This window comes from Heterodontus francisci, chromosome 30, assembly GCF_036365525.1.
Source record: "Heterodontus francisci isolate sHetFra1 chromosome 30, sHetFra1.hap1, whole genome shotgun sequence".
NCBI lineage: Eukaryota > Metazoa > Chordata > Chondrichthyes > Heterodontiformes > Heterodontidae > Heterodontus > Heterodontus francisci.
The window spans coordinates 34,241,340-34,256,592 of NC_090400.1; the positions used below are offsets into that span (position 1 = coordinate 34,241,340).

General features: G+C 41.1%; 1 protein-coding gene across 5 annotated transcripts in view; it reads right to left on the minus strand.

The window, feature by feature from the left end:
- The window catches only part of LOC137346500 (rab effector Noc2-like), a 252,244-nt gene that overhangs the window by 212,216 nt on the left and 24,775 nt on the right, over nucleotides 1–15,253 (minus strand). Inside the window, exon 1 of one of the 5 annotated variants that reach the window (XM_068009962.1) lies at nucleotides 14,303–14,356. The exons of 2 other annotated variants lie outside the window; for them this stretch is intronic. In XM_068009962.1, the coding sequence (XP_067866063.1) occupies nucleotides 14,303–14,338 (36 nt within the window). In that variant the 5' untranslated portion in view covers nucleotides 14,339–14,356. Of the gene's footprint in view, nucleotides 1–14,302; nucleotides 14,357–15,253 lie in introns of those variants that run through there. 2 more of the 5 variants (XM_068009965.1, XM_068009964.1) reach the window with 2 other exon arrangements.

Here is a 15,253-nt window from a genome sequence, read left to right on the forward strand (position 1 = left end):
ACTACCCCAGAGTACAGTGGATACCAGGACATTGAGTAAATTTGAGGAGGTAGACAGATTTTTAAATTAGTAATGGGTTGAAGGGTTATGGAGAATGGGTAGGAAAGTAGAGTTGAGGCTGAGATGAGAACAGCCATGATCGCATTGAATGGCGGAACAGGCTCAAGGGGCTGAATTGCCTACTCCTGCTCCTTGTTCATATGTTCTTACGTTCTTATTAGCTCTGGCAGTAGCAAGAAGAGTAGGCAGGAATCGGTTCTGGTGCATTAGTCACTGGACGTGGGTATGAACAGGGTTACAACCAGGTGAGAAAGGTGTCTAGGGGTCCCTTTCAGCCTTCACCTGGTCTTGCTGTAACAGGGTTTAATTTTAAACACACCATGTTTTTAGTTCCCCCTTGGTGAATCCTTGTTCACCGCTTTCCAATTATAACACAAAGAAATGAGCACAAACAGGCTTTCCTAGGTTTAAAGAAAAGTGAAATTTATTAAAACCTAAACTCTAATTCGGTTAACCCTACGGATACACGACACGCCCATGCTAGCATGCATTCGAAACAGGAAAAAAACTAACTGGAAATCTGTAGCTGATTGGCTGGTAATTAACATCTGTTATTACCTGTAAATAGCTTTAAAAAAATTCAGGGGGGGGAAAAAAAAAAGAGTTCCTTTTTTTAAACCCTCAAATAGTTACCTTGTAAGTGATAAGGTTAGTACCAGTAAGGTTTTATTTTAATTAGTGTAATTTATTATTACTACTTAGAATAGTGCTGTTTGGACAGAGTCAGGCTGTGAGTTGTGTGTGAGGGATTTTACTGACGAGGGGAAAGAGGTGCTCTTTTCAGTCTTTCTTTCCTTCTCTGCCTTTTCAGCCTTCAAAGTACAGGGGAAGCAGCTGATTGGCAAGCAACTGGTAAGTTATTCCACTTATTACATTAGCAATAATTAGTTTGTAAAGCTAAGTAATGGCAGGGCAGCTCGGCCAAGCAGAATGTGCCTCCTGTGGCATGTGGGAAGTCGTGGACGCACCAGGTGTCCTCGACAAACACATCTGCAGCAAGCGTCACCGGCTGCAGAAGCTTGAGCTCTGAGTTTCAGAACTCAAGCAGTGGCTGCAGTCACTGCGGCGCATCTGCGAGGCACAGAACAACGTGGAAAGCATGTATCAGGAGGTAGTCACCCCGGAGCTTGAGAGAGCACAGGCAGAGAGGGACTGGGTGGCTGCCAGGCAGCCAAGAACGTCAAGGCAGGTAGTGCAGGCGTCTCCGGAGAGCATCCCACGTTCTAACCATTATTTAGTTCTGAGTACCGATGGGAGAGAGGGTTCCGCTGGACAGTGCGGAGAGTGTCATGGCCAGATCACCATGGGTGGCTCAGCTGTGGAGGGGAGGAGAAAGGACAAGACAGGAACAGCGATAGGGGATTCTATAGTTAGGGGAACAGAAAGGCGTTTCTGTGGTCGCAGACATGATTCCAGGATGGTAAGTTGCCTCCCTGGTGTAAGGGAGGGCATTCTGGAGGGCAAGGGTGCACAGCTAGTGGTTGCATGTCCACATTGGTACCAACAATATAGGCAGAAAGAGGGATGAGGTCCTGCAGGCTGAGTTTAGGGAGTCAGGAACAAGATTAGTAAGCAGGACCTCAAAAGGTAGTAATTTCTGGATTACTCCCAAGGCCACCTGCTAGTGAGTATAGAAATAGGAAAATACACCAGATGAATATGCGGCTGGAAAGATGGTGCAGGAGGGAGGGCTTCAGATTTCTGGGGCATTGGGATCAGTTCTGGGTAAGGTGGGACCTGTACAAGCCAGACGGGCTTCACCTGAACAGGACTGGGACAAATATCCTTGGAGGAAGGTTTGCTAGTGCTGTTGGGTATGATTTAAACTAGCTTGGCAGGGGGATGGGAACCTGAGCGCAGTCTTAGATAGGACAATTTCAGGGCAGGGAACAGGAGGCAGAAAATTAGCGAGTGACTCTGAAAGACAGAAAAAGCAAAAAGTTAAGAAGTGTGCAGCATAGGAATTTGGCAGTGTTAAAGGGTATTTATTTAAATGCAAGGAGTATAGTAAATAAAGCCGATGAGCTGAGGGCACAAATAGACACATGGCAACAGGATATCGTTGCTATAATGGGAACAGCTTAAAAAGGGGCAAGAATGGCAACTCAACATCCCTGGATAGAGTTTTCAGGCGGGATAGAGAGGGAGATAAAAAAGGAGGGGGTGTAGCATTATTAGTTAAGGAATCAATAACAGCTTTGAGGAGGGATGATATGCTAAATGAATCATCAAATGAGGCCATATGGGTGGAGCTCAGAAATAAAAAAGGGGCAGCCACACGACTAGGAGTGTACTATAGACCCCCAAATAGTGAGAGGGAGATAGAAAAACAAATATGTAGGCAAATTTATGAGTGCAAAAACAGTTAGGAATTTGAACTACCCCAATATCAACTGGGATACAAACAGTGTGAAGGGCACAGAGACGACAAAATTCTTGAACTGTGTTCAAGAGAACTTTTTTTAGCCAGCACGTAACAAGCCCAATGAGAGGGGGTGCAATTCTAGATGTAGTCTTCAGTAACGAAGCTGAGCAAGCAGAGGAAGTAACAGTGGGTGACCATTTTGGAGATAGTGACTATAATAGAGTTAGTTTTAGCATAATCATGGAAAAGGACAAAGATAAAACAGGAGTAAAAGTTCTAAATTGGGGGAAGGCAAATTTTAAGAAGCCAGGAGGTGACCTGGCAAAAGTGGACTGGATACAGCTACTTGAATGAAAATCAGTGGCAAACCAATGGGAGGCATTCAAAAACGAGATTCTATAGGCAGTGTAGGCATGTCCCCACAAAGATAAAGGGTGGTACTGCCAAATCTAGAGCCCGCTGGTTATCTAGAAGCTTACAGGGTAAGTTAAAGCAGAAAAAGAAAGCTTATGACAATCACAAAAATCTTAATACTTTAGAAAACCTAGAGCAGTATAGAAGGTGCAGGGGTGAAGTAAAAAAGGAAATTAGAAAAGCAAAGAGAGGACATGAAAAATTATTAGCAGGTAAAATCAAGGAAAACACAAAGATGTTTTATCAGTACATTAAGAGCAAGAGGATGACTAAGGAAAGGGTAGGGCCTATCAGAGATGTACGAGAGAACTTATGCGTGGATGCAGAAGATGTGGGCAGGGTTCTAAATGAATTTTTTGTCTCCGTCTTCACAAAGGAGAGGGTTGATGTAGACATTGTAGTTAAAAGGAGGAGTGTGAAATATTAGATACGAATAGCAGAATGAAAGAGGAAGAACTAGAGGGTCTGACATCCTTGAAAGTGGATAAATCACCAGGGCCACATGGATTGCATCCCAGGTTGTTAAAAGGAAGTCAGGGAGGAAATAGCAGATGCGCCGAGGATCATCTTCAAATCTTCACTAGATACATGAAAGGTACCAGACGATTGGAGGTCTGCGAATGTTGTACCATTGTTTAAAAAGGGTGCGAGGGATAGACCAACTAACTATAGGCCGGTCAGTCTGACCTCGGTGGTGGGTAAATTATTAGAATCAATTCTGAGAGATTGGATAAACTGCTATTTAGAAAGGCACGGATTAATCAGGGATAGTCAGCATGGATTTGTTACAGGAAGGTCATGGCTTACTAACTTAATTGAGTTTTTTGAGGAAGTAACCAGAAGGATTGATGAGGGCAGTGCAGTGGATGTTGTCTACATGGATTTTAGTAAGGCATTTGACAAGGTCCCACCTGGCAGACTGGTCAGTAAAATAAAAGCCCATGGGATACAGGGGAATGTGGCAGGTTGGATCCAAAATTGGCTCACGGCCAGGAAACAAAGGGTAGTAGTCAACGGATGTTTTTGTGAATGGAAAGCTGTTTGCAGTAGCGTTCCACAGGACTGTGTTGGGTCCCTTGTGTTTGTGGTATATATTAACGATTTGGACTTAAATGTGGGGGGCATGATTGAGAAATTTGCTTATGACACAAAAATTGGCCATGTAGTTGATAGTGAAGAGGATAGCCGTAGACTCCAGAAAGATATCAATGGTTTGAGTGGGCGGAAAAGTGGCAAATGGAATTCAATACAGTTAAGTGTGAGGTAATGCATTTGGGGAGGGCAAATAAAGCAAGGGAATGCACAATAAATGGGAGGATATTGAGAGGGGTAGAAGAAGTGAGAGACCTGGGAGTGCATGTCCATAGGTCCCTGAAGGTGGCAGGACAATAGATAGAGTGGTGAAGAAGGCATATGGAATGCTTTCCTTTATTGGCTGAGGTATAGAATTCAAAAGCAGGGATGTAATGCTGGAACTGTATAAAACGCTGGTTAGGCCATAGTTGGAGTATTGCATACAGTTCTGGTCACCACATTACAGAAAGGACAAAATTGCTCTGGAGACAGTAGAGGGGATTTACAAAAATGTTGCCAGGGCTCGAAAGTTGCAGCTGTGAGGAAAGATTGGATGGGCTAGGGTTGTTTTCCTTACAACACAGGATGCTGAGGGGTGACTTAATATAGGTGTACAAAATTATGAGGGGCCTAGATAAAGCAGACAGGAAGGACCTGTTTCCCCTAGTGGAGAGGTCAATTACCAGATTTAAAAGGTGATTAGTAGAAGGATTAAAGGGGACATGAGGAAAAACCTTTTCACCCAGAGGGTGGTGGGTGTCTGGAATTCACTGCCAGGAACAGTGGTGGAGGCAGAAACCCTCAATTCTTTTAAAAGGTACCTAGACATACAATGAAGTGCTGTAACCGGCAAGGCCTTGGATAAGGTGCTGGAAAGTGGTATTAGATTGGGCGGCTAGTTTTTTCGTCTGGCACGGACATGGGCTGAATGGCCTCCTTCTGTGCCGTAATTTTTCTATGGTTCTATGGTACAAATGCGATACACACATGCAAATAGAGACAGAAAAGAGAAGAAAAATAAAGTGGAGAGGTTTGAGGCAATATCTGAAGAGTTTCGTGTTACTGTGCTTTGAGCTCACTATAGAGTCCTTTTGTAGGTTGTTCTTGCTTATAGGTAATTCTTGCTTTTTACTGGGGCCCAGTATTCTTCTTAAAACCTTGTTCACTTTAGGAGACTTTTCTCTTTGGGGTTCCCGTGTCTTTGATGGATTCCAAATCTGGTGAGAAAGAGATGAGAGCAGACAGGAGTTCTCAATCCAGGAGTTTTCTGTCTTCAAATTCTCTGTGGACAATTTAAAACTCTCAGTTCAAATCTCTGCAACAGACAGTCAGTCATGTGACTACACTTGTCTGACCACGTCGGTTCTGTGTATTGGGAGCAGGGACTGGTTCCTTTGTTCCAACACTGTCTGCTAGTATGCAAAAATATCTTTCCATCGAGGGGCCTGGCAGTTCCTTGTGATAGGCCCTCTTTTTTCCCAGCAACAATTTGAAGTTTAATGTCCATATGGCGAAATTAATCTGCCTCATTCTTGGCAGGTGGGGGGGCCTGCATGACAACAGGCAAGGGGGAAATGGATGGCAGTAATAGAGTTGGTGTATGGATGGCAATGACAAGGCAAGGTAAAGGAAATGTAAACAAGAGGTTTGGGTGAAATGGCTGTAAATGAAGGAAAACAAATGTATGGCAATGGGGGGGGGGGGGTGTAGAAGAGAGAATGATGGAAATGAAAAGGAGGTGGGAAGGAGGCAAAATTCGATCAGTGCTCAGAGAAAGAGAGGTTGGAACAATTGGGGAGAGGTTTGCACCATTTTGAGATGGAGAGGACAGTAGAATGTTAGCAGTAGCTGAGAGGGATGGTATTGTGCCAATCTGAATGACAGCATATGGAAGAACAAGAAGTTAACTGGCTTGAACTGAGGGGGTCGGGAAGAAGTGTGCCAGTAATAATCGAAAGGATTCAAGAAGTGGGATGCCTCTGTAACAGGGTGGGGAACTGAATGGGGTCAAGTGTCTCCATAAGGTGGGTCTAAAGGGGGTGGTGATGTCAGTGACTGGGGTGTGGGGAAGAATTGGAAATAAGAGGTAACTTTAGGATAAGTGCTGGTCTGGATGGTCAGATGAAAATGCAAATAGCACTTGAATTTTCTTTTTAAAACAAAAACAATTCAAAGTGTTTTAATTGTTAAATATACAAGTGCTTAAGATTAAGCAGAAAACATTTTCATCTGCAAAAATTGAGACTTTTTTCTTCAAGACAGCATGTCCCCATATTTCCCTAGAAATGGACCACCCATTCTGTACGTTCAATATTTAGATTTCCCCTTCAGGTCTTATTTATCTTTCTTCCCCAGCCCCCAACACCGCCCCACCCTCCTGCCCCCCACCCAGAAGTGAAGGAATGCTGTGCAAACTTTCTAAGTTACAAAGCCTGTGCACCTACCCGTTTTCACTTATTTAGACTACTTGAGTGGTCAGCCGCCTGTGACTGTGCCAGCTTTCTTAAAGACGCTGGCCATTAAGCTTGCCCACAGAACATTGAACAAACCGGAAACCTTCCTATGCTGTGTAGCCTAGCAACATACTAAGTGCATTTATGCACAGAACCATTCAGGGTCCTTAAAGCTGTCTTTTCCTTTTGAGAGAGACTTTTCTGACCAAGTTGTTTTTCTCCCTTTGCAGGAACTCTGACCTATTGACAGAGGTGCGTCACATATACAATGTTTGTACAGAAGAATGATAATGAATTTCACTTCAAACAAGAAACAAAAAGTCACCACTCTCCACCAGTCCTTGGCTATTATCCAAAAACTCATGCAGTTTGGCCATGATCTCAGATTTATAAACAATAATGTTACGCACCAACTTCCACAGAAAGCTGCTTTGCAGGAAAGCATTTAAAATGGTGAAAGTAAAATGGGTAAAAAAACTAAAATGCTTCATTACATAAAACTACATAGAATATACAGCACAGAAACAGGCCATTTAGCCCAACCAGTCCATGCAGGCATTTATGCTCCAGTCAAGCCTCTTCCGTCCTTCCTCCTCTAACTTCATCAGCATAATCCTCTAATCCCTTCTCCCTCATATGCTTATCTAGCTTCTCCTTAAATGCATCTATAGCTGTTCGCTTCAACTACTCCCTATGGTAGCGAGTTCCAGATTCTCACCACTCTCTGGGTAGAGAAGTTCTTCTACTCCATTTGATTTCTTGGTGATGATCTTGTATTGATGGCCCTCTAATTCTGCTCTTTCCCACAAGTGGAAACACTCTCTCTATATCTATTCTGCCAAAACATTTCATAATTTTCCGAGAGAGAAAAAAGACCCAGTCTGTTCATCTGAGACAAAAGCAGTAAACATATCTGTATGCTAGTATCTGAAAGTATGAAAGTCTGCAGAAAATTCCTACGTAAATAAAAACATGTAAAAACTTACCCCTATATTTGATAGGTTAGTACTCCTGGTACAAACCTGCACTCAACAGGAGGCAAATTTGACAATCAGGTGTGCTATCCTCCAAATGTAACATTAATGCATTCACATAAAGCAACTCCTACAAACCCATTCCAAAGAATAGCTCCCTTCAACCTCAGTAGAAACTAAATGCATCATTCAACCACTTTATTTTTAGACAAAAACAAGAAATGCTGGAATCACTCAGCAGGTCTGGCAGCATCTGTGGAAAGAGAAGCAGAGTTAACGTTTCTTCTTCCGAAGAAGGGTCACTGACCCGAAACGTTAACTCTGCTTCTCTTTCCACAGATGCTGCCAGACCTGCTGAGTGATTCCAGCATTTCTTGTTTTTGTTTCAGATTTCCAGCATCCGCAGTATTTTGCTTTTACTTTATTTTTAGATACTGGCCAATAACCATTAGCAACCAAACCACAGAACAATTATTTTCTGGTCACAATATTTTTGTCAAGATCTTTGCTGCTCATCTGTTCATTTATATCAATATTGGTAAAGGTTCCTGATAAAGGAGAAAATTAAAGTAACATTAAATTGACATTTTAACAAGAACTTCTATCTCGTAGAAAAATCTATTGCTATTTTCTTCTTGTTCTCTAACTTTTAGGTAACATTGTAAGCTTCGTTCATAATAGAAGAAATTGGAGCAGGAGTAGGCCATTCAGCCCCTCAAGCCTGCTCTGCCATTCAACATGATCATGGCCTCAACTTGACTTTTCTGCCTTCCCCCCCCCCCCACCCCCATAACCTTCGATTCCCCTATAGCTCAAAAATCTGTCTAACTCAGCCTTGAATATGTTCAAATACCCAGGCTCCTCTCCTCTGGGAAAGAGAATTCCAAAGATTAATGACTCTCAGAGAAGAAATTCCTCCTCATCTCCATGTTAAAAATATGAGACCCCTTATTTTGAAACTGTGCTCCCTAGTTCTAGACTCCCCCACGAAGGAACACATCCTCTCAGCATCTACCCTGTCAAGCCCACTCAGAATCGAGTATGTTTCAATAAGATTCTTCTAAAATCCAATGAGTATAGGCTGAACCTGCTCACTCTTTCCTCATAAGATAACCCCTTCATCCCAGGAATCAGCTTAGTGAACCTCTCTGAACGGTTTCCAATGCAAGTATATCCCTCCTTAAGTAAGGAGACCAAAACTATATGCAGTACTCTAGGTGCTGTTACACCAATGCCTGTACAGTTGTAGAAAGACTTCCCCTACTTTTACATTCCATCCCCTTTGCAATAAATGCCAACATTCCATTTGCCTTCCTAATTACTTGCTGTACCTGCATGTTAACTTTTTGTGATTCACGTACAAGGTCACCCAGATCCCCCTGTACCGCAGCATTCTGCAGTCTTTATGTAAATAATATTTTGCTTTTCTATTCTTCCTGCCAAAATCGACAACATCACATTTTCCCACTCTATCTGCCAAATTATTGCTCACTCAATTAACCGATCTATATCTCTTAACTGACCCTTTGTGTTCTCCTCACAACTTGCATTCCTACCTATCTTTGCATTATATGTAAATTTGGCTACAATACACTCGGCCCCTTCATCCAAGTAATTAATATAGAGTGTAAATAGTTGAGGCCCCAGCACTCTTCCTTGCGGCACTCCACTAGTTACAGTTTGCCAATCAGAAAATACCTCATTTGTCCTGACACTCCGTTAGTAAGCCACTCCTCTGTCTATGCTAATATATTAGGACCAACACATGAACTCATCTTGTGTATTAACCTTCTATGTGGCACCTTATTGAATGCCTTTTGGAAATTCAAATATATTACATCTACTGATTCCCCTTTATCCACCCTGCTTGTTATATCCTCAAAAGAACTCAAACACAATTTCCCTTTCATAAAACCATTTGACTCTGCCTGATTGCATTTTGATTTTCTAAATGTCCTGCTACTACTTCCTTAATAATGGATTCTAGCATTTTCAAAATGACAGATGTTAGGCTAACTGGCCTATAGTTTTCACTTTCTATCGCCCCCTGCCCCCTTTCTTGAATAGAGCTATTGCTTGCGGTTTTCCAATCTGCTGTGACCTTTCCAGAATTTAGAGAATTTTGGAAGATTACAACCAATGCATCCACTATCTCTGCAGCCACTTCTTTTTAAGACCCTAAGATGCAGACCATCAGGTCCAGGGGACTTGTCAGCGCTTAGTCCCACTAGTTTTCCTAGTACTTCTCTAGAGATAGCGATTGTTTTACGTTCCTCCCTTCCTTCCTTTTGCCTCTTGATTTTCTGCTATTCTTGGGATGCTTTTTGTGTCTTCTACTGTGAAAACAGACAAAATACTTGTTCAAGGTGTCTGCCGTTTCCTTGTTTCCCATTAACAACTCCCAGGTCTCATCCTCTAAGGGATTTTAACTACCTCTCTTCCTTTTTATATACTATCTGCTTCTTTATTTCTTACTAGTTTACTCTCACTCTAATTTCTTCCTCTTCATTTTTTTAGCCAGCCTCTGCTGTTTACTAAACTTTTCCCAACCTTCCGGCCTACCACTAATCTTTGCAGCATTGTATGCCCTTTCTTTCAATCTGATACCATCCTTAACTTTCTTAGTTAGCCACAGATGCTGCATCCTTCTCATATAGAGTCTTTCTTTCTCTCTCGAATATATTTTTGTTGAGAATTCTGAAGTATCTCCTTAAATGTCTGCTACTGCTTTGCTACGGTCTTACTTTTTAAACTTATTTTCCCAGTCCACTTTAGCCAACTCTACCTTCATTAACTTAAATAAATTACAAGAGTAAAACACTAGTTACAGACCCAGATTCCTCATCCTGAATGTGAAATTCACCAGGTTATGATCACTCTTGCCTAGAGGATCCTTTACCATGAGGTAATTTATTAATCCTATCATTACACATTACTAGGTCTAAATCGGCCTGCTCCCGGGTTGGTTCCAGCACGTACTATTGCAAGAAACTGTCCCAAAAACATTATGAATTCATCCTCCAGGCTACCTTTGCCAATTTGATTTGTCCAATCTATATGAAGATTAAAATCACCCACGATTATTGCAGTACCTTTCCTACAAGCCCCCATTATTTCTTGATTTATACTGTCCTACAGAGTAGCTACTGTTTGGTGGCTTCTAAGCTACTCCCACCGCTGACTTTCTTTTTCTATTTCTTATCTCCACCCAAATTCATTCTACAGCTTGATCTTCCAAGCCAAGATCATTTCTCACTACTGACATGATTTCATTCTTTATTAACAGAGCTACCTCACCTCCTTTTCCTTTCTTCCTATCCTTCTGAAATGTCAAATACCCTTGAATATTTAGTTCCCAGCTTTGGTCACCTTGCAACCAAGTCTCTCTTTAATGGCTATCATATACTCATTTATATCTATTTGTGCTATTAATTCATCCATATTGTATCTGAATGCACACAGCATTCACAAAAGAGCATTTAATTCTGTCTTGTTACCATTTTTCGCTCTGACCTTATTTTGCTGCTGCACTCTTATGTTTGTAAGTTATGCCCCTTCCTGTCACACTCTGGTATCATCACCCATATCTCTACCCTGCACTATTGCCTAGCTTTTTCTCATTAATTTTCTAAAGTTCCCCTCACCTGAACCACTATTTAGTTTAAAGTCCTCTCTTCGGAGGGATCCAAACTTTTGATTTGTAAATGTATTTTTTCCATGTTCATATTCTAATTCATAGCTCACAACAAACTCACAAATGCCACAGAAACTTCACATATCATATGTACTGTTGTATCCACTTTTGGATATTACAGAATCAAATTTATAATTTGAACTGGGTTGGAAGAAGGTATTTCAGCATAACTTATGAATACTCTTAAAACTGCCTGAGACAAATATCTGTCCTATAATTTTTCTGTGGTATTTACTTTCAAGATACTGGGGTCAAGAAGATGGTGGAGAGTGGCTGCTCAACCATTAAAAACTTTCATGGCTCAGAGGAAACTGTCAGGGACAATGGTCCACAGCACATGTTAAGTGACTGCGAGGGATCAAGGAACGGAATCATGGTTGAGGAGGTCAAAGATTTTGTTTAGGGGCCAGCTCCTCTTGACCCACATGGAACCTCACAAAATATTCTTAAAAACTTCCCTTACTGGACCTCTGCTGGCTGTGGCTCTTGTTCCCAGCAGGTTTGTGCTTGTGGGGAAACCACCACTGCTTCCCCACTTAGACCTCAGGTAAAACTAGAAGTCAGTTCCAAGACACAGCAGGAATAGAGTAAGAAATTCCAACCCCATTTTAATTGCCCCTATCTGGTTGGTGGGACAGGGAGACAGAAAGAGAAAGGGTTAAGATTCTCCCCGTTATTTCATCACAAAAAAAAAGTGCTCAACTACCAGCAAACAGTGCCTGCAGTGTGTATTATCTACAAGATGCACAGCAGCAACTCGCCAAGGCTTCAGTAGGTCCTCCCAAACCCGCAACCTCTAACTTAGAAAGACAAGGGCAGTAAGTACATCGGAACATCAAGTCACACACCATCCTGGCTTGGAAATATATCCCCGTTCCTTCATTGCCACCGGGTCAAAATGCTGGAATTCACTACCTAACATCACTGTTGGTGTACCTACACTGCACAGACCACTGCAGTTCAAAAAGGCAGCTCACCACCACCTTCTCAAGGGCAATTAAGAATGAGCAATAAATACTGGCCTTGCGACTGATTCACACATCCCATGAATGAATATAAAAAAGGAAAGTAAACAGACACACCAGTTATTGACAAATTTAGAAATCAAATATTCTGGTGCATTCACACCTGGATGTGTTTTATGGCCAGGTTCAAAATAGCAGAAAGAGTCTTGCAGATAGGTTTGTCATAATGAAGGGAGGGTGTCTCCAGCAGGCAAATGGGAAAAGATTAGTGAAATCATATTTTAGGAACTTACTGAATATGGTAAAATGGCCAGAAAGGGATTCTGAGAGGATGGTTAGTATTGTGGACTGAATCCAACCCACAAAATGAGATAGAAACCTTCCTAATCCTTGGTTATAGCTTTAAAGCTTCTAGGAAGAAATTAGGTTAAGACTCAATATAACTGTTAGTAGATAAAAACGAGCAACCCTAAAATTTATATAACTTAATACTGAATTAAGAGTCTCATGCAAGGAAGACACAAAATGACTAACTGCAGTGGGTGGAAGTGACAGATATTGTTGGAGGCATAAAATTGTGCTTGTTGTAACAAATATAACTGTTTAGTAAATTGATGCTATATTTTTGCTGTAATTATATTTTATAATTGCTTCTTAGATTGAAAAAGGTCATACTTAAAGCCAACCTGAAGTTTACAGTAATTTTTGGAATATTGCAGAATCAAATTTATAATTTAAAATTTGGTGAGAAACAAAAGTAGTCCATGCCTGAAAGCAGTCCACAGTCTAAGTAACTGAGCATAGAAAACTTGTGTTGTTTTGAAGCTGTTCAGCTTTACTGAGTTTTGCAGATATGTATGGGCTGGTGGGGGGGAAAAAATGTCTTTATGCTTTATAGTCAAAAATCTCTCCCTTTAATATATGCAACAAAGAAGTCCTTGTATCCAGAAATTAATTTGTACACAGTGTAAATCAGATTGGACATTTTATTTTCAGTGCTATTATACTTTTAATCATGATCAAAACATTTCAATGTGCAAAAATGAAATGAATTTTAAGAGATTCTAATGATTAAATTAAGTACTTCGACATCCAATGCAAGGTTTGGTAAAGAAAATGCTTATTATACAGTGAAAACACTTTGTCACCAGTATATATTGCAATACCACGGGATCAGATTATATATATTAGAAGAATGCCAAATACATCCCAACTCTATGGCAAGCAATCACAGACATTAACCAAGGAATCAGATTATTTCATGACAGATTATTCCCTTAGACAGCACCTTCCAAGCCCACGACCTCTACCAACTAGAAGGATAGGGCAGCAAATGCATGGGAACACCACCACCTGCAAGTTCCCCTCCAAGTCACACACCATCCTGACTTGGAACTATATCGCCATTCCTTCACTGTCGCGGGATCAAAATCCTGGAACTCCCTTCCTAACAGCACTGTGGGTGTACCTACCCCACATGGACTGCAGCGGTTCAAGAAGGCAGCTCACCACCACCTTCTCAAGGGCAATTAGGGATGGGAAATAAATGCTGGCCTGGCCAGCGATGCCCACATCCCATGAATGAATTTTAAAAAATGATTTTTAGTTCAGGAAATAGTGTTCAAGAATGCTTTTTCTCTTTTGTTTTTTCTCAACTGCACCTACCTGCCTTCTTGCCATATCTCACAATGCCTTCCCTCTCCAGAAGGACATCCAATAATCTCTTGAAACCATCTACCCTCTGCCCACACACCCACCACTACCCCCATATCTCTGCCCTTCTCTAAAACAGATCCGCTTACCTATCCCTTGACTACCTAATCTCCCAATGATAAGGTTATCGTGCTCTGGCAACTAATAAGGAAATGCTACTAGCAGGAGAGATAATTCTGCTCCCTCCATGCTTTGAAACCAAACTTATTTTCTAAAAATGATAAGTGAACCAGCCCCTGAACAAAAGAGATCTGCAATTTGAATTTTCCTTATGTCTATTCGCACTAATGAGATATGGGAATAAAAACACACCCCCAAAGAAAAAGCATAAGCTACATTACAGTCAGATCAAAACAGAGAACATCTTCCGTTAGAGCTGACTTTATTCATCAATTTCAGATTTGTAAGGTAAATTAAGGTAACATACTATGACATTTGTACAAAGTTAATATGCTTGCTATATTACTCAAGGTTTAATGACACAAATCTGGAAAATTCTGTATTTAGTATACATCCAACTTCATACCCATTGCTGGAAAAGAAAGAAAATAAAATGACATTCTGCACTATCAAATTTTTAATATGTTTACCAAATTAGAAAAAGGTACATAGTTACTCATATCCATTTTCCTCAGGCGCCTCCTAATTGAACTCAGCAGTGCAAACCAGACCCAGTTGTTTTAACAGATCCTTAGCAACAAAGGCAAACATTCATCTTGTTGTCATGGCAAGTAATCAAATCCAACTAAGATGAAGCAAAAAGCCAAGCAGTTACACTACAATATTAGAGACACTGGTGTGGAAATGTCAGAATATCACATAATGATCATTTTTCCAAGAAGCTATATTTTCTTTTTAATTTCTTGAAAACTTGAAGAAAGGCTCAAATATTTTTAAATACGAAATATATATTTCTATAGCTTTCATAGAGTTTTTTCTGTAGCATTTGCACATTGTTTCATCATGAAGTTAGCTGTTTTGAAGAAGTGCAGCACAGTTATGAAATAACATGGTAAATTTAGGATGGAGGGAAGGGGCCGGGAAAGCAGAGACTGGATTGTCTTTCTCACCTCATCTTTAAATCTGTGTTTAACACGAAAGGCAAGTGCTTAAACAAGCCATGGATAAGCTGACCAGCCTGCCAATTAAAGCATTTTTGTTTTGGATTAACTGTTTGATGATCACCTTCTTGTAACAATTTTTATACTTCCATACTAAAGAGAAACCAACAGTTTCATGAGTAGAACAAATTTGGAAAGGTCATATGTTCTCCCAAGACACAGAATAGTGGTTGATTTCAGTAAGTTGAATGCCAACTCTCCGACACTCCCTCTAGACCATAACCCCACCACCGAACATCAAACCATAGTCTCTGGATTTGTCATTGACTTCATCTCCTCTGGGGATCTTCCCTCCATGACCTCCAACCTTATAGACCCCAACCCCGAACAGCCCGTTTCTACCTCATTCCCAAGATCCACAAACAGGACTGCCCTCGTAGATCTTTTGTTTCAGCCTGTTCTTGCCCCACTGAACGAATT